The sequence below is a fragment of the Pogona vitticeps genome, chromosome 6 (assembly GCF_051106095.1).
Source record: "Pogona vitticeps strain Pit_001003342236 chromosome 6, PviZW2.1, whole genome shotgun sequence".
Classification (NCBI taxonomy): domain Eukaryota; kingdom Metazoa; phylum Chordata; class Lepidosauria; order Squamata; family Agamidae; genus Pogona; species Pogona vitticeps.
The window spans coordinates 49,205,301-49,225,995 of NC_135788.1; the positions used below are offsets into that span (position 1 = coordinate 49,205,301).

Genomic DNA, 20,695 nt, shown 5'->3' on the forward strand with positions numbered 1-20,695 from the left:
ATGGAAATGTTGAGTAGTCATGTAGATCTTCACTTGTGTTGTTCTAATGTCTGACAATCGGAAAACAACCAATTTTTCTTTTTCCTTGCAAGCCAATGAGATTTTCTCCTGTAATTGCTAAGAGTTTTTGCACTTGCAAAGAAATTTTTTCTGCAACCCGATACTGCAATGGTGCATAGATTTTAAAATTTAGAAGTAGCCAATGGGTTGTTTGTATTCTTCTTAAGAATTGGCCATTCCTTCTATGACTGCTGCGAATACTTGCTTTGCTTCAGGAAGGAAAATGATATTAGTGTTGGAAAGAGATATTTTGTTCAGTTTGCATAAACCTCAGAAGCTTTACTCTGCTCCTTATTTTGTTCTCATAACAGAAGTAGGTCAAGTTCAAGTTTATTGTATTGGCTAAAAGCTGTCACAGTTGTTTAAAATACAAATATGATCAAGTAAATTCATGATAAAATCACAGACATATAAAATAATAAGAGACCCTTCATATCTGGGAGTCCCCCGCACAATTGATCATAATAGCTCTCAGGAAATTAGCGTGGATGTTTCTGGCCGCTTTTGTAAATAGTGCTGTTCTGTATGTCACAGTCCAAAAGTATGGGTCACAGTCCAAAAGTATGGGTCACAGTCCAAAAGTAATCTAACTACCTGTATCTGAGGGCTTTCCTCCCGTACGGCAGCCAAAATGTTACCCAGGAATTTTTCTCTGGTGTTTTAATAGAGCTGACAGTTGAGTAAATAGTGGACAACATCCTTTATCTCACTTGCTCCACAAATACACAGCCTTAGATGCTTAGGGACATTCATGTACCTGCCATTTAAGACAGCGGTTGGCATGGTTTGAAAATGGAGTTCTGTGAATGCGGTTCTCAGGGAGGCAAAAGTTAGTGTATGTAAGTATTGCGCCCTTGAGTGGTTTGTTTTCAGCAGATGGTACCAGTGAGAGAAATTTGAAGATTCTATTAAGGCTAAGTCCTGGTTCTGACAGAATGCCCACGTCACTCCTGTCAATCATAGCTGAAGCTCAAGTGCAGGAGCCTATGAGAGGACAGGAGGGGTGGAGTCAGGTAGACAGGCAGTTAGAGGCAGTTAGAGTGGGAGTTAGGAGGAGAGAAGGTGAAAGAGAGAATGAGAGTGTGGAGGAGAGAAATTGAGTAGTCAAGATAGATAGGGAACTTCAGAAAACTGATATTATTAAGAAGTTGGCTAAAGTGAGTAAATCAATAAAAATGAAGAAGTGAATGTGGAACCAAGTATAAGAAGCTTTAATGAGTGGTTCTATACAATGAGTAAAAAGAACATCTGTGATTTATTTATTTATTTATTTATTTATTTATTTATTTATTTATTTATTTATTTATTTATTTATTTATTTATTTATTGGACTTATATACCGCCCCATAGCGCTACAAGCACTCTCCGGGCGGTTTACAATTTTAATTATACAGGCTACACATTGCCCCCCCAGCAAGCTGGGTACTCATTTTACCGACCTCGGAAGGATGGAAGGCTGAGTCAACCTTGAGCCGGCTACCTGGGATTTGAACCCCAGGTCGTGAGCAGAGTTTTAGCTGTAGTACAGCATTTTAACCACTGCGCCATGAGGCTCTTCAAATTCAATCTAAATAAACAAGTTATATTGGCAGTAAGTGTCTGATTCAAGTATTGTGCAAGTGTGGATAATGGATATCCACTGGTGGCAGCAAGTGAAAGAGAAAACGTCACCAGAGTGAACCTTGGTTTGGGGAAAACAAAGAGGGAACACTGGGTGGAATGTCACACTGGTCATTATCCAATTTATAGATCCAGTCTCTCAACATTCTTTTAACCCCAGAAAAAAAACAAAAATGTCAGTGGAGAGGAATTTAGATTTTAGTAGGGTTTGAACTGAAGTTGCCCGGCCACGACTCTTCCATTGCTCTACCATACAGCATTTAGATAGACGGTGATTGGACATATCCATCACCCTCTTATAGTAGAAGAATATAGCTAGAGTTGCCCAGGCTTTAATGGACACCATGCCTATTTCTGTTCTAAGAAAAGCTGCCGGAGTCCCCTAGGGTGCCACGAGGATATGTCTCAGAAACGTGTCCTGTTCTACTTCAGGATGGTGTCGGTTGTTCTAATTCATACCCCAGATCTCAATTCCATAAAGCATTTGAGAGATCATCTTCCCTGAAAAGACTTTTAAAGCTGGGGTTACTAGGTTACCACCTTTAGAATGGAAAAAGTTGGCCAAAGCATGGCTAGATTTCTGAACCGATATTTTGGTGCTCTGTATCTGGGATTTCTAGTAGTGTTTCTCATTGAAATGCACTCCTAGGTACTTAAAGGTCTGGATTTGTCCTATTTTCACCTATAGTCCAGCTGAATTTGGGGGAATGCTTTCCAAAAATCATCCCGTTAGAATTTGTGTAATTTATTTTTAGTTGCTCTGGGTGGCTGAACTCTTGGGGCTTATTTAAACTTCTCTTTAGTCCCTTTTTGTTCATAGATAGTAATACAATGTCATCAGCATATATAAGACTTACAGTCTTATAACTCCCAATTGAGGAGGGAGAATGATCTGGATGGTTTAAAGCTGTTAAAATATTATTAATATAAAAGTTAAAACCACCTAGAGTGGTCGGAAGACCAGATGGGCGGGGTATAAATAAAATAAAATAAAATAAAATAAATAAATAAATACATAAATAGATAGATAGATAGATAGATAGATAGATAGATAGATAGATAGATAGATAGATAGATAGATAGATAGATAGATAGATAGATAGATAGATAGATAGATAGATAGATAGATAGATAGAGTAGGGGTGCAAGGAAGCACCCTTATTTTACCCCTTTGTTGGTATGAATTTCCTCTGTCAGCCTTCCATCTGTGCTAATCCTTACCCTCAACGTTATGTTGGAATATTGTTCCTGTATTAGCGTTAGGAGTCTCTTACCGATGTTAGTCTCTGCGAGCTTATCCCACAGGCAATTTCTGGTGATTGTGTCAAATCCAGAGGAAAAGTAAATAAAAATTGTGAACAGCCATTTGAATGGCCTGGTGGTATATTTGCATACAAGATGATTTGATCTACTGTGTAGATTTGATTTACTGTGCTATGGCCCTTCCTGAAAACAGCTTGTTCCTGGTGAAGGATGTTATTTTCCTCCATCCATTTAGCCAGCTTCTGAAAAAGCATTTTTATAATTTGGGAAAATTATGCTCTGCCTCCATCCCTGATGGGGGCAACTCTGGAGTTGTCAGGGGAAGGGAGAGACAGATGGGTAGGTGGTTGCTATTGGGTTGATCTAATACATTATATTTTGTCTCCTGGGACACCAACCCAGGGGAACAAAATATATAATCGATGACACTCCCTGCCCAACTATTAAGGAAGGTGAAATATCCTTTCAAGTCATCCCTAGAGCTGCCATGAAGGCAAATTAATTGTAAGCCAGACAGAAGTAGGTAATCTTGTAAGGTCAATGATTTCTTGACAGACTGTCTCAATGTGTCTTGACAGCCTGACTTAATCAGGAACAAGTTACTTGGTGGGAATTCATCACATCCCTAATATTAAAGGATGATGCAAGAGTGGCATGGACAAACTTAGAGGGATGTGTGTGTGTCAGTGCCCTTAACCTCCACGGGTTATATTGAGCCATGAAATGGATATTTTCAGCCATTTTGTATGTATGTACAAATAAATAAATAAATAAATAAATAAATAAATAAATAAATAAATAAATAAATAAATAAATAAATAAATAAATAAATAAATAAATAAATAAATAAATAAATAATAGGAAGTGCCCACATAGCCATATCTAGTTTGGTTTTTGGAGAGGAGGAGGTCTTAGGGGACCTTTCCCATGGCCCACACTGCACAAACCACTGCTGTTGGAGGCTTCCAGGAACAGAATTGAACTAATTAGAAAGTCTGCTGCATATTATCCCTGGGGGATACATATTACCTGCTGGCTGCACTGTACCTACCCCTGTGCTAGCACTAGTTTTCTTCTCATTCCATTTGGCAACTTGCATTGTACCAGTTTATAACAGATGGCACGTTTATACTGCAATCCTAGGTAATTCAGAAGAAACTCATATTGGCCAGTATGCAGTTCAGTATTTATGTACTCAGGGCACTAACAGCTGACGCTGCCAGGTGATCTGTTTGCCGTGTGCCTTTTTGTGTATGACTAATACCTCATCAAGTCACAATACCAACTTGTGTAGTTGCATGCATAAATATTAAGCAAGATAATGAAGCCAATGGGTGATACTCTTAGGTAAATGGGAGACATTCCCAAGCAAGCCACAAATTTCAGCCACACACTTACCTAGGAGTACACTCCTCTGAATCAAAAATAATAATTTAGAGTGGACAGATAACCCAATATTTACAGTGTAAGCTTATTGCATTTCGATGCTACCAAATGGATAATGCTTTCCTTCAGCCCATGGTTGAATTCATTCAGTGCAGAAGACACAAAACTTTGTCTTCTGGCTGAGAAGACCCTCCAACTCACAGGTCTAATTTGGCCGTTTGTGTTTACCTAATCAGGCACACATAGAATTTTGGGTGATATCTCTCCCCTCCCCCAAAGCATCTCCCTGAGGATTCTCCCTCACCTCTCTCACTTGGGAAGCTTCATGTGCCCCTGTTCTCTCCGGCCAGGGAATGTGTTGGAAAGGCAGAATTTCACAGACCTAGGCATCTGCTTCAAGAATGGTCCTGCAGCTGTCATGTGTATCGTTCTGTCTGTGTGCATGCAGATGTTTGCTTCCTCTCACTTCCATCTAACACAGAGAGAGGGAGGGGGGAATAAAGCTGAAAAGAGCGGTGAGCTACAACCCAGGAGCAGATGAAGCAAGCCAGCGCTGCCCCCTGTGTCACAACTTTAATGTGTACAGTGCTATATGTGAACAGAGCAACAGCCACAACGTGTGGAGTATCTCTTTGTCCATGAGATCAGAAACCTGTTTTTTTCAGATTTTCTGAAAGTGCGGAGCACCCTAGCAGATAGAAATAGCAATCCTCTTCAGACTGATCTCTTCATAGCAAGAAATAGGATGGAATTGGGAGGGCTGGCCTCTTTCTTTGCTCACCAATTAAAATGAACCCTTTAACTGAGTGCCTGAATAGAACAATTGATTATCTGGATTTAAAACTGGATTTATGAATGAGGTTGTGCGATCAAATATTATACATGTAGAAATCCCTAATGCCACATTCAACAGCAAGGGCAACAGCCATACTATCTATCCTGGCTAGGGCTGGATAGCAACTGGTCTACAGTCTAACAACATTTGGAGGCCTGGATATTCCCAACCCTGTTAATGGGTATCTGTGTTTTCAGTTTTAATGGTACAAACATCTCATTTTGAACTCCTCCGCTAGGGAGCTCTGTCATTATTTTGTGAAGAAAGAAGGGCTGTATTCAGACAATCATCCCAGGCTCCATCAACCCCGGTTTATGGGACTATGGATGAGTGCTCTGACTGAATGCCTCTCTTTCTCTCCTTTCCCTACTCTTCTAAATGTTGTCCCCTGGCTTCAAGTGCAAAGATTCTAACTTGCATTAAGCCAGGGTTACTTATTTTGATCCAACTGGAAAACTTGTCGTGTTGGTAAATAAAACAGGAAAGGAAACCAGGATCACATCCTGATTTATTTCCTGTGTTTGTAAACCAACAGATAGGCAGAATTGGCCACTTGGATGTAAGATGGAGTTCTGGCATCATGCAAGCCAAGTAGCTCATGCCAGATCTGGAAAGCCAAAGGGGTGAGGGAGAGAAACAGAGAAATGTGAAACCATGGAAACAAATGCTGGTGTATGAAGACTTGGATGATCATTGGAATGTAACTATTGCTTTCTCTTTTTACACATAAGCAATTAATCCTTCTTAATCTTCAACTCTGAAAAAAAGTTATGTTCTGATATCCATCACTCCCTCTCCTTTCCCACAGGGGGAATAAATCCATATCCTCCTCCAGACCTGCAGGAAGAGTGTGAAAGCCTGGATGAAAGATACACTTACCAGGAGCTAATAGGAGGGACTAGCAGGTACATGTGCTTTGATTCTCTCCACTGGAGGGGAAGAACAAAAACTTGCATCACCTGAAGCAGACGTAGAAGCCCTTAGCGGGACATTCGTGTGGGTCAATGAATGTAGGGCAAGAATACAGACCTTTTTCAGCCTGAGGGATGAATTCTATTTTAGAGACAGTGGGTTATGCATACTTGGATGATCGTCTGCATATAGCGGTTACTTTCCTTTTTAAGCATAAGCAATTCTTCATGAGTCCAACCTTTCAATGGTGGGAAAGGCCACAAGCAAAAATGAGGGTCAAAAATATTAGCCTATTTTAGCTTAAAAGACTTACTACCAGTAAGTAAGCCTTCGTAGAGGCATTTCAATATTTGGGGTGGTGGTGTGGAATCTCATACTAAACCTGCAGTCTTGACTAATGATGCGTGCAATGTGCCCCCTGCCCTGTGCGTGTGGTATTCTGGACGTGACTGGAACCAAATAGGCAACAAGGCTAAATGTGCACATCCACACAACTTGGAACGTTGATGTCATTGGAAAGGGACATGGCTTTCTAAACCAATCACACTGAGATCCTTGGAAATCTGAATTCCACCACCCTTGACTTAGGGCATCACTTTCTATACAGTTGTTATTCAGGGCATTACTTCTGCCTTGTTTTTCTCTTTATAGGATTCTTTTCCCTGAACCAGATTACAGGGATGTTTTGCACCCATCAGAATTGCCCAGAAAAAACATGCAGGAGAAAATTACAGAGGCTACCGAAGAATCTGTAGAGTACAAAGAAAGGACTGCTCATGTCGACAACAAGTATTTCACAGACATTGGGGTTCAAGAGGGCCGGGAAAGAGAAGATGAAGAACATGCTGAGGAAGAACAGAGTGGAGCTGGTATGTATGGATGCATATTTGGAAGAGAAAAATGACTGATGGACAGCTAGCAAGCCAGGTCCTATTTTACTTAGACTTCCTCTTGAAGTTACACACAGTTCCCATTTACTCTCCTAAATCTCTGTGGTGGACTGCAGCATCTGAAATGGTTCTCTGCCAAACATCTTACAGAGTAGTGGAGCCTATGCATGGGCATCATTTGCTTCATTTCATATAGAGTTTGCTAGTTCAATGTGGAGTTTGGGGGGAAAAAATTTTTAGACCTACAACTTCCAGAAACCTGCAGCTGGATGGCCAATAGGCATACGAGCAAGAGAATTTTGGGAGTTCTAGGCCAAGAAGTAACATACAAGCTCTGCAATGGTGATTGTGTGAACTGACCCTGGGATGTAGAAGTGCTGGTGTCTAGAGTTGGCTGGATAGCTCCATGAGTTGGGTGTCTGGCTGGGATTTCAGTTCCCCCACTGTGCCTCCTGAGGAAAAGAGCTAGCTGGTATAGCCCTGGACAAGCTGCACAGTCCCAGAACACTCCCAGAAGGGAAACTGTTTCTGAGTACAGTGGTGCCTCGCTTAGCGAGGTTAATCCGTTCCAGATTAACCCTCGCTCAGCGAATCCATCGCTAAGTGAAACAAAAAAGCCCATAGGAACGTATTAAAACTGATTTAATACGTTCCTATGGACTTAAAACTCACCGTTGTGCGAGTTTCCTCCATTGCGGTGGCCATTTTGGATGCCTCGTTAGCGAGGCAAAACAGCGGTCGCCATTTTGTTTTAGCGGCGGCCATTTTGAAACCGCCGATCAGCTGTTCGCTATGCTTTGATCGCGTCCGCGCGATCATCGCATAGCGAAAAAGCCCATAGGGGCCATCGCTGAGCGAACACTCCAGCGATGGCCTGGGACCCTTCGTTATGCGGTTTCATCGCATAGCGAAGCGTTCGCTATGCGAGGCACCACTGTACTTGTTAGGGTTTTTGCTACAGTAGAATACGCAGAGTTATTGAAGACACTTTACCAGTTCTTCTTGTGTTGCAAGACAGTTGTATTTACACGTATTTACAGTTATATACAGGCAGGTATCTTAACAGCACAGCAGGAACTCTTTATACAAACTGGCAGCATGCATGGCAGCAAGTGATAGTGGAGGAAGAGAAAGAAGCAAACACACAGTCCACTTATATACATATACATGGCATATTTTGTCCAGTCAGAAAACAGATGACTTCATGCTTTGCACCTGGTCTTCTCCTGGTTTCAAGTCATTACATCATGTCCAGAGTGATTCAGCACTCTCACATCTGTGCACAATGGCAGCTCGTTAATGAAACACATATACAGGTTCAGGCTTATAAAATTTCTATACTCTGACACCCCTCCTAATTTTTTATGCCTGAACATAACACATTCCCAGCTCATTTACACATTTCTCATGCTTCTGTGTACATAAAGGTTTGGTCAGTATATCAGCTATGTTATCTTCAGTTTGACAATACTCTAATTCAATTAATTTCTCTCTTATAGCCTCTCTTACATTATGATACTTAATGTCAATATGTTTACTTCTGTTTTTTACTCTTTCCGTTTCAGCCATGTGTATACATGTGGTGTTATCTTCCATCACTTTTATTGCACCACTTGTTTCATTCTTTAAATCTTTTGTTAACTGTCATTTAAACATGCATTTGTTACCTGTAACCTCTGTGTTCTGTATGTAGCTTTATTTCTGTAAACACCTTGTGCTTTTCCATGTATTCCATTTTCTCATCCAAGGCACCTAGCCATTTTCTCTTTTCAAAAGCAGGAAGTTTCAAAACCTCTTTGTTATTTCTGGGTTCTACATAAACATGACAGACTCTGACTCCACCCACTCCAAATCTCTTGGGTGGCACACCCTTGTTTATCCTTTCAGACCTTCTAGGACCTTGTGTTTCTGTCTCTATCTCTGACTCACTAATCTCACTAATGTGTTTTTCTTCGTGTTCTTCGTGTCCTTCATCATCTTCTTCATCTTCACCAGCAGAGGACTTCGTGTCTTGCTCATGTGTTTCTGTCTGTCTAAACTGACTTCTTCTTCTGTCATTCAATGGGATATATATTTGTGAATTTGCATGTACCTTGTCCCAGTTCTCTCCCTCATTGAAACTGGCAGACCTGGAAATTACAATGTTTCTGTCACCATCCACAAATCTATACGCTTTTGATCCAGGCTCATAACCCAGGAACCTCATTTTCTTTGTTTTCGCTTTACCTTTTCTCCTTAGCTGCTTTGGCACATGTACCCAAGCATGTATCCAAACACTCTTAAGTGCTTTAAAGAAGGTTCCTTCCCAAATAACATGAAATATGGGGTCTGATCTATGGCGGATGACCAAATTCTGTTCACTAAAAAATTCGATGTCTTCAACGCCTCCGCCCAGAACCCATGATGCATCCCTGCGTCCGCTAGCAGTGCATCCTTCATTTCCTGGAGCACCCCATTTCTCCTTTCGGCCAAACCATTCTGAAATGGACTATATGGGCTTGTTTTTCTGTCTGATTCCTGTGCATTCTAGCCACCTTTGAAATTGTGTATTCATGAACTCTGAACCTCTGTCAGACTGCAATTGCGCCACCTGGCGGCCAAAGCACCGTTCAACTGATTTCAGCCAATTCCTAAATGTCTGGAAGACCTCTGTTTTTGATTTCAGTGTGAAACAATATGAAAAACGTGTATAATCATCCACAATCACCAGTGCATATTTTGCCCCTCCTAATGAGGGTGGAAATGGCCCTATCAGATCAGCATGTACCAACTCAAATGGCCTGCTTGTCTCTCTGATACTCTGTCTCCCTTTTGGAGCCACATGTGTTTTGCTGTGTTTACAAACTTGGCAATCCAAGTAATTTTTACAATCCTTTATGTTCACACCTCTAGCCATGTTCTGCATTCTCTGCACAGTTTTAAAATTTACATGACCCAGTCTCCTGTGTAGTAAGTGGATGCAACTGTCATGTTGGGGTTCATTTTTATGTACCATGTGTGTGTCTCTATGTGCTCTGCCTTTTAACACATATAAATTGTCTTCTTGCTTTGCTCTTGCAATTACTCTGTTATTTTTCTTAATTATACATTCCCCTTTTTCAAACATCACACAAAACCCCTGTCTGTCGAGGGCTGAGACGCTTAAAATGCTATAATCGATTGTGGTTGTCAGTAAAACATTACTTATCTCTTCCTTCAGACTGGGAACATACACTTTCCCTTCTGCTTCAACATCTGCTTTCTGTCCATTTGCCAGCGTCACGCTCCTCAGCTCCGTCTTTCCTAGAAAAGAAAACATCTCTACATCATTAGTGAGGTGATTTACAGCTCCCGAGTCTATCAACCACTCAGCTGTGCTTGCGACCTTGGACGCCTTATCTCTTGTTTTGCTAACAAGAGAAATGCCTTTTCTGCTGCCTTCTCTGGAGCGTCTGTAAACTGCTGCTTCTCTGCTGTTTGGAAATGTCTCTCCTTTCAAACAGCCTTGTTTCTCTTCACAGTTTTTCAAAAGATGACTCCTGGATCCACATCGAAAACAGGCTTTGATCATCATGGCACGCCCACGCTGCTCTCTGTCTGTAGCCGGAGTCCTTTTATTCATGCTGCCTTCTGGAATCTGTCTCCGTCTCTCCTGGTCAGCTCCCACATGGCTTCCTTCAGCAGTTTGGAATCTTTCCTTCCAGTGTTCCTCCTGCTGCAAAATTCTGCTTGTAACATACTCAAGAGACAATTGTGTGTCAGGCAGACTTTCCAAACTTGTAATAAGCATACTAAATTCAGGAGATAAACTGCTCAAAATCAAATAGACCTTCTGCTCCTCTGGGAAAATAACATTCATTAACTGCAGTTCATTGAACAGTCCCTTCATGGTTTGTAGATGCTTTGAGGCACTCTCGCCAGACTTCATCTGACACTTATACAGCCTTCTGGTTAGGGAAATCTTGGTGCCTGCTGTTTCTCTTAAGTAAATGTCTCTCAATCTGTCCCAGACTGCCTTGGCTGTGGCCAGTCCTTGCACATCCACTAACTGTTCATCTTCAAGGGACAAAATAAGGGTACTCAGAGCCCTCTGATGTTCTTCCTCTTGCTCCTCTGTTAATTGGGCTGGAGGATTACTCACATATGACCACAGAGATTCTCTACGTAACAGCATCTCCGCTTTCACTGCCCATGTTCTATAGTTTCTATCATTCAGCCTGTTTTTTGCTAATCCTCCAATGCTTCCTGTGCTGTGCGCCATCCTGCCTTCTCTAGCAGTTCTCTGTTTCCTTTCCCCTCCTGGGCTAGCAGACGAACTGTCTTCTCCCAAATCTTCTATATCACTGCCACTTTTGCTCTCCTCCTTCATTAATATACTTCACCCACGTTACTCACATGACTTTATCTGGTTTGCGCAGCACACGTTGCTGGGCACATGACCTCTGTTAGGGTTTTTGCTACAGTAGAATACGCAGAGTTATTGAAGACACTTTACCAGTTCTTCTTGTGTTGCAAGACAGTTGTATTTACACGTATTTACAGTTATATACAGGCAGGTATCTTAACAGCACAGCAGGAACTCTTTATACAAACTGGCAGCATGCATGGCAGCAAGTGATAGTGGAGGAAGAGAAAGAAGCAAACACACAGTCCACTTATATACATATACATGGCATATTTTGTCCAATCAGAAAACAGATGACTTCATGCTTTGCACCTGGTCTTCTCCTGGTTTCAAGTCATTACATCATGTCCAGAGTGATTCAGCACTCTCACATCTGTGCACAATGGCAGCTCGTTAATGAAACACATATACAGGTTCAGGCTTATAAAATTTCTATGCTCTGACAGTACTCTCTATCTAGAAAACCTAGGAAAAGGTCACCATCGGTTGGAACTCACTTGGTGGAACCAAATTATTATTATTCCTGGTGCTCGGTGACACATCATGGGTCAATGATATCACAGGATTGCATTCAGAAGTTTCCTTCTTTTGAAAAAAAAAGCTGCTTCTGTCAAAGAGGGGCTTACAAAGCAACTTTGGATATCTCTAAAGATATCTTTACATGGATAAAGATATCTTTACATGGATATCTCTAAAGATATCCATGTTGTTTCTGTAAAAATAGCCTACAAGGCAAGGATAGTCCAACTTTGCCAACTCAGATTTAAATGACTTTCCATTCTGAAGAGATGCTTATAACTCTTTATGCAGTGAGCATTATTTCATAGGATTTTTAGCATCAAAGTAGATCTGTCTCAGGGCAATCAAGGTTAATTATCAGTAGACCTTATTCTGGCAACGAGAACTGAGCCACTGAACGGATGTGTCCTGTTCCACACAGATGTTTTACTTCTTCAGTAGCTGAACCTCCTTTACAGGATACAAATTTCGACACAAATGGGCAGCTCAGTTTTGGGAGAGTATATCATTACTTGACATAAATACAGTTTATGGCTGACAACTCATTTAAGCTGCAGTCCTTACACTTCACACTGATTTGCAGTCAGTGAAGCCTGCTAAGAAGAGCAGACAGTTGAAGAGCAGTGTTCTACTTAAATGATTTTCAAGTTGCACCAAAAATGTCTTGCCCATCTTTATTTTAAAAAAATGCCGACATTCTTCTGGTGGTTCGCAATATATCTCTTCTGCTGGAGGAAATATTTCATTGCTTTGCCTGCCTGCATGGATTTAGACCAGAGGCGGGCAAAGTGCAGCCTTCCAGATGTTGCTGGACTTCAACTCACATTAGCTGTAGTCAGCATAGACAAAGGTGAGAAGTGCCGGGATGGGCAGGCCATTAATATCTGAATGGCTGCTCTATGTCTACCTCTGGTTTAGACAGATGTCACAACAATTTTTCAAATTAAAATTAGGAGTTAAATCAGGCAAAATGGATTAGGTGAGCTTCTTATTATGTGAACTTTTGGTATAGTTCTGCTGTCCACATCACCTAGTAAAAGGGACAGATATTCCTCTTCTGTCTTTCATCCCATATGAATTCAAGCCAGCAGTTTTCTTGTAGTCAGACTACTTCCATTAAATTAATCAGAATTCAGTGGCCAAAATCCTGTTGTACAGTAATGTAAGTTTTGTAATTTTTAGCAGCAAATTGCTAGAAGTTACAAAATCTCTGTAGGCTTTATTTGTTGCCTACTGAGTTGTGTGACTTGGCATGCAACAGAGAATGACTATAGAGATTTCTTAATTTATGGCAACTCATTGCTAAAAATTCTATCTTTTGCATAACCGTGCTGCAAGATTTAAGCCAGTGGAAGTTAAAGGATTAGGATATCTGCCACTTCCATAATTAATGTAGTTTTAAGCAATGTAGTTTCAAGCAGTCTGTTTACTCTTCTGTAGTTAAATCTAGTGATTCTGATAACGGGACAAATAGACTAACTAGAAAATGGAGCCTGCAGAATATATGCTAAGCACAGGATGAAACTGCTCCCAAAATCATGTTGTGGTGTTGCTCACTCTTGTCTAAGGAAAGTGACTCTTTAGGTTAACATATACATTTGAGAGTTTGTCCAGTGAGAATGGCAGTTATGCAGTGGTGTCCTATGAGGTTCAATCCTTCATGTTCTTTAACATCCCTATGAAACGTTTGGAACAGGTTGTGAGTAAAAATGAGGCGGAGTGGGGTGGGGAATCATCAGTTAATGACACCTAGCTACTTTCCTTCTCATTTGTGTTAAGTGAGGCTAGGAACTGGATACATAGCATGTTGTAGATTAGGTTACATTCCCCATTCGACAGCAGGTACAGTATATAGTCTAAGGTATTTCTTTATCCAGTATTGCTGCTTCAGTGGCATTGATAGGTTTTGTCCAGTTTCAGCAGATGAACTAGCTATGGTCATTCCAGGACAGACTGTTTAGCTACAGTGACAAGCCTCTATAAGCTTTTTGTTTGGGTTATTGTAATGCACTTTGTATGAGATCGCACTTTAAAATGACCCAACAGTTCCAAGTGGTGCTATGGGCAGTCACTATTATAGTGTGAGGGACAGCTATCACCGATCACGTAATAACACTCGTGAAAGAACTGTGTGTCTGCCTCTTGCTTGTTTCTCTGTTTCCAGGTGAAATTCAAGTCATTAGTACTGACCTATGAAGCCTTGGTACAAAGGTATCTGAAGGAATGGGTGTACAAAGCTGATTAAATAAGTTTGATCGTAACTTGCCAGTTCTGGTTTGCCTCCACTGGCTCCTGGTTATTTTTCATGCCAGGTTCAAATTTTTAGTGCTAGTCTGTGAAGTCCTTAATGGGTTGGGGCCCCTTAATGGTCTGGGTCTCTTCCTGAGAACACTAGCCCATTCTACCCATTCATCATAGGCCTTACTTCTCTGGGTTGTTATGCCAAAGGAGGCTAAGGGAACAGTCAGCAGAAATCACGCCTTCTTGGCTGGAATGGCCTTTATTTGGAAGTCCATCAGGCCACCTCGCTCTCATCCTTCAAGAGGATGCTAAAGACATTTTTCTCTCCAGAAGCATTTAAGGGCATCTTCTCTTAAGTCTTTATCTATATGTTCTCCCCAGAGTCTGCCATCATTTGTGATTTTATTTGATGTGGGTATTTATTCTATTGGTTTGTTGGGTGCTCAGGTTTATTGTTTATTTTATCTTTGTAAACCACTTAGTTACACAAAGTCAGTGGTATACAAACAAATGCTCACAGTTGTAGCCCAACTTAGGAACACCCACCCCCAAGAGATATACCTGGCACCAAGTCTGTTGACATTTCAGTGCCATTTGATTACTCAGACATTTAAAAAGACTGGTTGCCTTTGTAATGAATATCACTGAATCTATTGCAGATTATCCATTTTCTGAATGTTTATTAGTCTCATTAGATATTTATACATTATATGCTATTATTGGTTAATATTTTTAACTGTTCCAGGGCCTTAATAATGGGTAACATATAAATAAGCTTAACTAATTAAACAAATAAAACAGAGCTCCTTTAAAAAGATACCCTAATCACTGTTGTTGTTGTTTAGTCATTTAGTCATGTCCGACTCCTCGTGACCCCATGGACCAGGGCATGCCTGGCCCTCCTGTCTTCCACAGCCTCCCGGAGTTTGGTCAAATTCATGTTGGTAGCTTTGATGACACTGTCCAACCATCTAGTCCTCTGTCATCTCCTTCTCCTCTTGCCTTCACACTTTCCCAGCATCAGGGTCTTTTACAGGGAGTCTTGTCTTCTCATGAGATGGCCAAAGTAAAGCCTCAGCTTCAGGATCTGTCAGGGTTGATTTCCTTCAGAATGGATAGGTTTGTTCTCCTTGCAGTCCAGGGGACTCTCAAGAGTCTCCTCCAGTGCCACAATTCAAAAGCATCAATTCTTTGGTGGTCAGCCTTCTCACTTCCATACATCACTACTGGAAAAACCATACTTTGACTATGCAGACCTCTGTCGGCAAGGTGATGTTTCTGCTTTTTAAGATGCTGTCTAGGTTTGACATCACTTTCCTCCCAAGAAGCAGGCATCTTTTAATTTCATGGCTGCTGTTACCATTTGCAGTGATTGTGGAGCCCAAGAAGGTAAACTATGTCACTGCCTCCACATCTTCCCCTTCTATTTGCCAGGAGGTGATGGGGCCAGTGGCCATGATCTTAGTTTTTTTGATGTTGAGCTTCAGACCGTTTTTGGCGCTCTCCTCTTTCACCCTTATTAAGAGGTTCTTTAATTCCTCCTCACTTTCTGCCATCAGATGTTGGGAAAGTGTGAAGGCAAGAGAAGGGGACGACACAGGACAAGATGGCTGGACAGCGTCATGGAAGTTACCAACATGAATTTGACCCAACTGTGGGAGGCAGTGGAAGACAGAAGGGCCTGGCATACTCTGGTCCATGGGGTCACGAGGAGACTAAACGACTAAACAACAACATAGTGGCTTTGAACCTTAAAGATTGCTTTCTCTGAATTCCCCATTTAATAAGTCAGTGAGTGATGGAAAGCAACAAATAAAGACTTTAAATGAAACGGTCCAACTTTTTCAGAGCATTGTGTCCTAGCCATTGTTTGTAGACTATGTTACATGTGATTGCTTTTAATTATTCTCTTTGCTTGCACTGAGCATTGTTCTTAATCGTTTTAAGTTGCTTTGAAAGTCCTTGTGGGACAATGCATGATTAAGGTAAAACAAATAAAGGATTGAGGAATGGATTTAAATACAGGATAACTCTTTCAGTGATAATGTGTAAAACATCTAACACACACCCAACCTAAGACACTAGCATTATATTGTGGCCTTCCAAGTGCTTGTCAGTTCTTCTCAAAGTGCTTGTGGTTGTAGTTCCAAACAATGAACTTGATTTCAACTGAACGTCCTCAATACAGCGAACAGCTGTGTATCAATAATAGAGGTAGGCAAGTATGTATGGTTCCCCATCGTTGTATATATTGGCTAAGAGCTTTTGGGAGTTCAAGTCTGATAGGACCTGAAAGGCCACCATTGCCCATTTCTGTTCCAAGAGTGTATTTGTAAATTATGATCTCTCTGTCTACATCCCTATGATGGACAGGTCAGTAACTACTCCTGTCCATCACAATGGAACCCTGATTCAGGAGCCAATTGTTGTACAGAAGAGGCGGAACTAAGGATATATAAGAGAAATGGAAGACAGTTAAAGATCAGAGTTTGAGTTAGGGACGAGTTAGGAATATGAGTTAGAATTAGGGACTTCAGTTAAGGGTATTAGAAGCAGTTTAGGCAGTTAGGACCAGTCTTGTGTTAGAGAATAATAGAAAGATAGAGAATAAGATAAGAAATGAATAAATACCTTGATTAACATGATTATACATAAGCAAATATAAATGTTATCAAAGCACAGTTGATTGAATGAATAAAATAAGACCATCCATGATTTACTTTATATGATTTACTTATAAACACTGAAATAAACATTGTTTTATTGAATAACTGTGATTTAAGAGTCATGTTTGATGGAGTGAGGAGTGAATCCTCTGGTGGCAGCGGAAAAGGGTTGAGAGATAGATGTCATGCCCGAAAGTGAACCTGGGTTCTGTGGAAGAACAAACGGGGAACTGGGTGTGTGTGACAATCCCCCTCCTTAATTAATGTGCAGCCTTGATTTCACTTTATCAACTGTGAACCCTTTCTGTTTTTCTAGATGCTTGCCTTATGCATAGGGACAGCGGTGAATGTGATAATTACCATCTGAAGTGGTATTTCAACAAAAAATTGAACACATGTTCCCGGTTCTGGTATGGTGGCTGCGGCGGGAACAAAAATAGATTTGAAACTCAAGAAGAATGTGAAGCGCTATGTATACAATTGTCTTTGTAGAGAATAGAGAAGTTACTTTTTTGGACTGAAGCTTCCAGAATCCCTCAGCCACTATGAGCGTGCTGAAGGTGTGCTATTTAACAAAAGTAACACTTTTAATAAAATTTGATATTGCTTTGTAACACTGAGATGTGTGACAAGACAGAACAGAATACCTCAGACATTTGTACATTAACTCCGGGCTGCCCCTGAGACAATGCTATGATTAGCAGAAATGTACTTTTCACAACATATAGAATTACATTTTCTGGTTAATACTTAATGGAGCTGACCCTTCGTTCAGCTTTTTGTTAATGGTTAACACGATACATATGAATAAAATTAATTTGCCTGAAATTATGTGGTTGGAATTCTTTTTAAGGCAGAAAACATTTAATGCCATGAAAGCTAGGCAAGTTGTTATCTAGTCTTTTTCATTAGAGTGTTTCCATAAAAATCACATAGAGAGGAAAACATTTTAGATCATACTACAGAAATCCCAAAACCAAGAGTTGTTCTCTCGCACTTAGCATTACCAATACCATTACTACTTTTATCATAGTCAAAATACTGTGGTCATAATCCTATTGGGTTGTGTGATTTTGAAAGGACTAGCCATTTTGCAAGCTGTCTGTTGTGTCCCTAGCATGCAAGAGACAGACCACAAAATGAAAAACACACTAAGCGTGATTGCTCTTCCGTTGGGCTTTGGCCTTTGCTACTAGAAATTATTCACAGTATTTTCCTTGAAATGGATGAAGTTTATGCTGTCTTGTGCATAAAGCTTGGTGATATATCCTCTTTAGTAATCTTCTACAGTAGCTCTCTGATAATACAGTAAACCTAAATCATACAGATGCGATTTTGGGAATATCCCTAATGGGAAACATGCACACACTCGGTTTTATGATACAGAGCCTCCAAAATACATTTGAAGTGGATAATTGTCTGTTGTCTTGTCCTTACTTTTTTAATACTAGTTTTGAGGGGCTTGCTGTGCTTAAATGTTTCTAGCACCAGAAACCAGAATGGGAAAATGGAAATGAAAGAATCTGAAAGATTTGAATATTTGGGGGGTTTACTGAAAGGACTTGTGCTCAGAAGAATCCGGAACCTAAAAGATCCTGAAACAAAAGCATCATGAAATTTTCCCCCTGCATATCCCTAGCAAACAGATTTCCTTGGAAAATCTGTTGAAATTTGTTTCTGTGCTTCTAAACACTGAATAAAAACTTGCATTTACAGGTGTATGGTTCTCCCTCCCCCCCTCTACTATTGAAAGGTTTGGAAATATTGTAGGATACGGGCTTATTAGGAAAAAAGAGTCATATAAGAAGGCGAGTGGCATATTCTGCTCACTGATATAAGTGCAATAGCAATGAAAATTGTCTGGACCAGATGAACAAAGCAGCAAATATTTTAATGGCATGGCAAATTTTTGTGTAGGTGTTGTTTAATAGCAACTTTGAGGTTTTTTGGAGCAGCATTCAGAATCTCTAATCCCACAATATTAGAGCCAAATTCTTTTGGCAAATCGGATATTGATGTCTATAGCAAAAGAGTAGATATTATGAGTAGTAAAAAATCTATCAAAGGAAAACTGCTATCAGAAAATTTAAGAAGTTTCATAATTTATTTCTGAACTAAGAAAGATGTTTCACCAGTTCAGAAAGGCTATTGTAGTGAAATTTTGGCAAAACATTTTGACTTTAAATTGGATTAATTAATCAGTTAAAAGGATGATGATTAGCCCACTAAAAATTATTTAAATTGCCTGCTAACATCCATGGCTACCTGGCAGAGCAAATGAAAATAAGAATATTTTTTGAATCAGTGTTTCTCGAAGAATTCTTTCATTTCCTCAGTAGCTCACTCAAGACAAGAATCCATAGACATGAGTCACAGTGCAGTAGGAGATCCCACCTTTAAATAAAAATCTATTTGTGTGAATATGATATTAAAATAAACACATAATGGCATGATGGAGAAGCCATGAGTTAGCTTTACAAACTGTCTCCAGCAGTTGCTTATAAAGATTTTCACAGCAGGCTAAGTTCCTGCATTTTTCATATTTCTCTTTATGCTACTTAAAACTCATAAATCCAACTGTCTAGCGTGTATAGAAGTCCAGATATTAGGTTTCTCAAAAGCATCTTCAAATTGTTTTTCCATATGTTGCATCTTACAAATGACTAGAACAAAAATATGCATGCTCCAGCAAGACAAAGGGGATACTTAGAGCAGGATGGAAGAACCTCAGATGATGAAAGGCCTCACCACTGGAAAGACTAGAGCACCATAGCTTCCCTGCCCCTCTTTTAAGGTAAACACCTGATGGAAATGAAAGTATTTCCAGTGAAGGTATTTAAAATAAAGTGAGGTCACATCCAGACAGTGGATGTTGGAGCAGTTTGGTTCTCACTTAAATGTTCTTATAGTACAGTAGTGCCTCAATTTATGAACGTAATCCATTCCAGAAGATGGTCATAACTCAAAATGGTCATAAGTTGAAGCACCATTTCCCATAGGAATGCACTGAAACACAATTAATCCATTCTGGCCGTTTTTGGCTCATATCTCAAGGCACCGGTCGCAAGTCGAAGCATTCGTTTCCATAGGAACTAAAGGAAAAGCGGTTAATTCATCGACTACCACTGGGGGCACTTTTTTAACGTAGGAAGACTTAGGTTAAAAAGGGGCAGGGAAGGAGGAAGTGAGGGAACAATGGGAAAAAGAGGAAAGAAAGAAGGTAATCACCCCTCAGACAAAGTTTTGTGCTTTTAAGCACAAAAAGAGAGAGGATAGAGAGAAAAGACAATGGGGGGAGAGACTTTGGAGTCTAAAACACATTTTAAACCCACACATTTTAAACCAACACCTTTCAAAACCAAACATCTTTTAAAACAAAAGAAGGGTCACAGTACACAAACCCTAGGAGCCACAGATTTATTTATTTTTTAAAAATTGGCAGTGCCAAAGAATGCTCCAACTACCGTACAATTGCACTCATTTCGCACGCTAGCAAGGTTATGCTCAAAATCCTACAAGGTAGGCTTCAGCAGTATGTGGACCGAGAACTCCCAGAAGTACAAGCTGGATTCCGAAGAGGCAGAGGAACTCGAGACCAAATTGCTAACTTGCGCTGGATTATGGAGAAAGCCAGAGAGTTCCAGAAAAATATCTACTTCTGCTTCATTGACTATGCGAAAGCCTTTGACTGTGTGGACCACAGCAAACTATGGCAAGTTCTTAAAGAAATGGGAGTGCCTGACCACTTTATCTGTCTCCTGAGAAACCTATATGTGGGACAGGAAGCAACAGTTAGAACTGGTCATGGAACAACTGAGTGGTTCAAAATTGGGAAAGGAGTACGGCAAGGCTGTATATTGTCCCCCAGCTTATTTAACTTATATGCAGAATACATCATGCGGAAGGCTGGACTGGAAGA

General features: G+C 40.4%; 1 protein-coding gene across 1 annotated transcript in view; it reads left to right on the top strand.

Moving 5' to 3' along the window:
• LOC110086127 (collagen alpha-4(VI) chain) overlaps positions 1–17,598 on the top strand; it is a 106,922-nt gene extending 89,324 nt beyond the window's left edge. Inside the window, exons 37-39 of the mRNA XM_073003491.2 lie at positions 5,973–6,069; positions 6,728–6,945; positions 17,093–17,598. Of these exons, the coding sequence (XP_072859592.2) occupies positions 5,973–6,069; positions 6,728–6,945; positions 17,093–17,268 (491 nt within the window). The 3' untranslated portion in view covers positions 17,269–17,598. The remainder of the gene's footprint in view (positions 1–5,972; positions 6,070–6,727; positions 6,946–17,092) is intronic.
• The last annotated feature ends 3,097 nt before the right edge of the window (positions 17,599–20,695 follow it).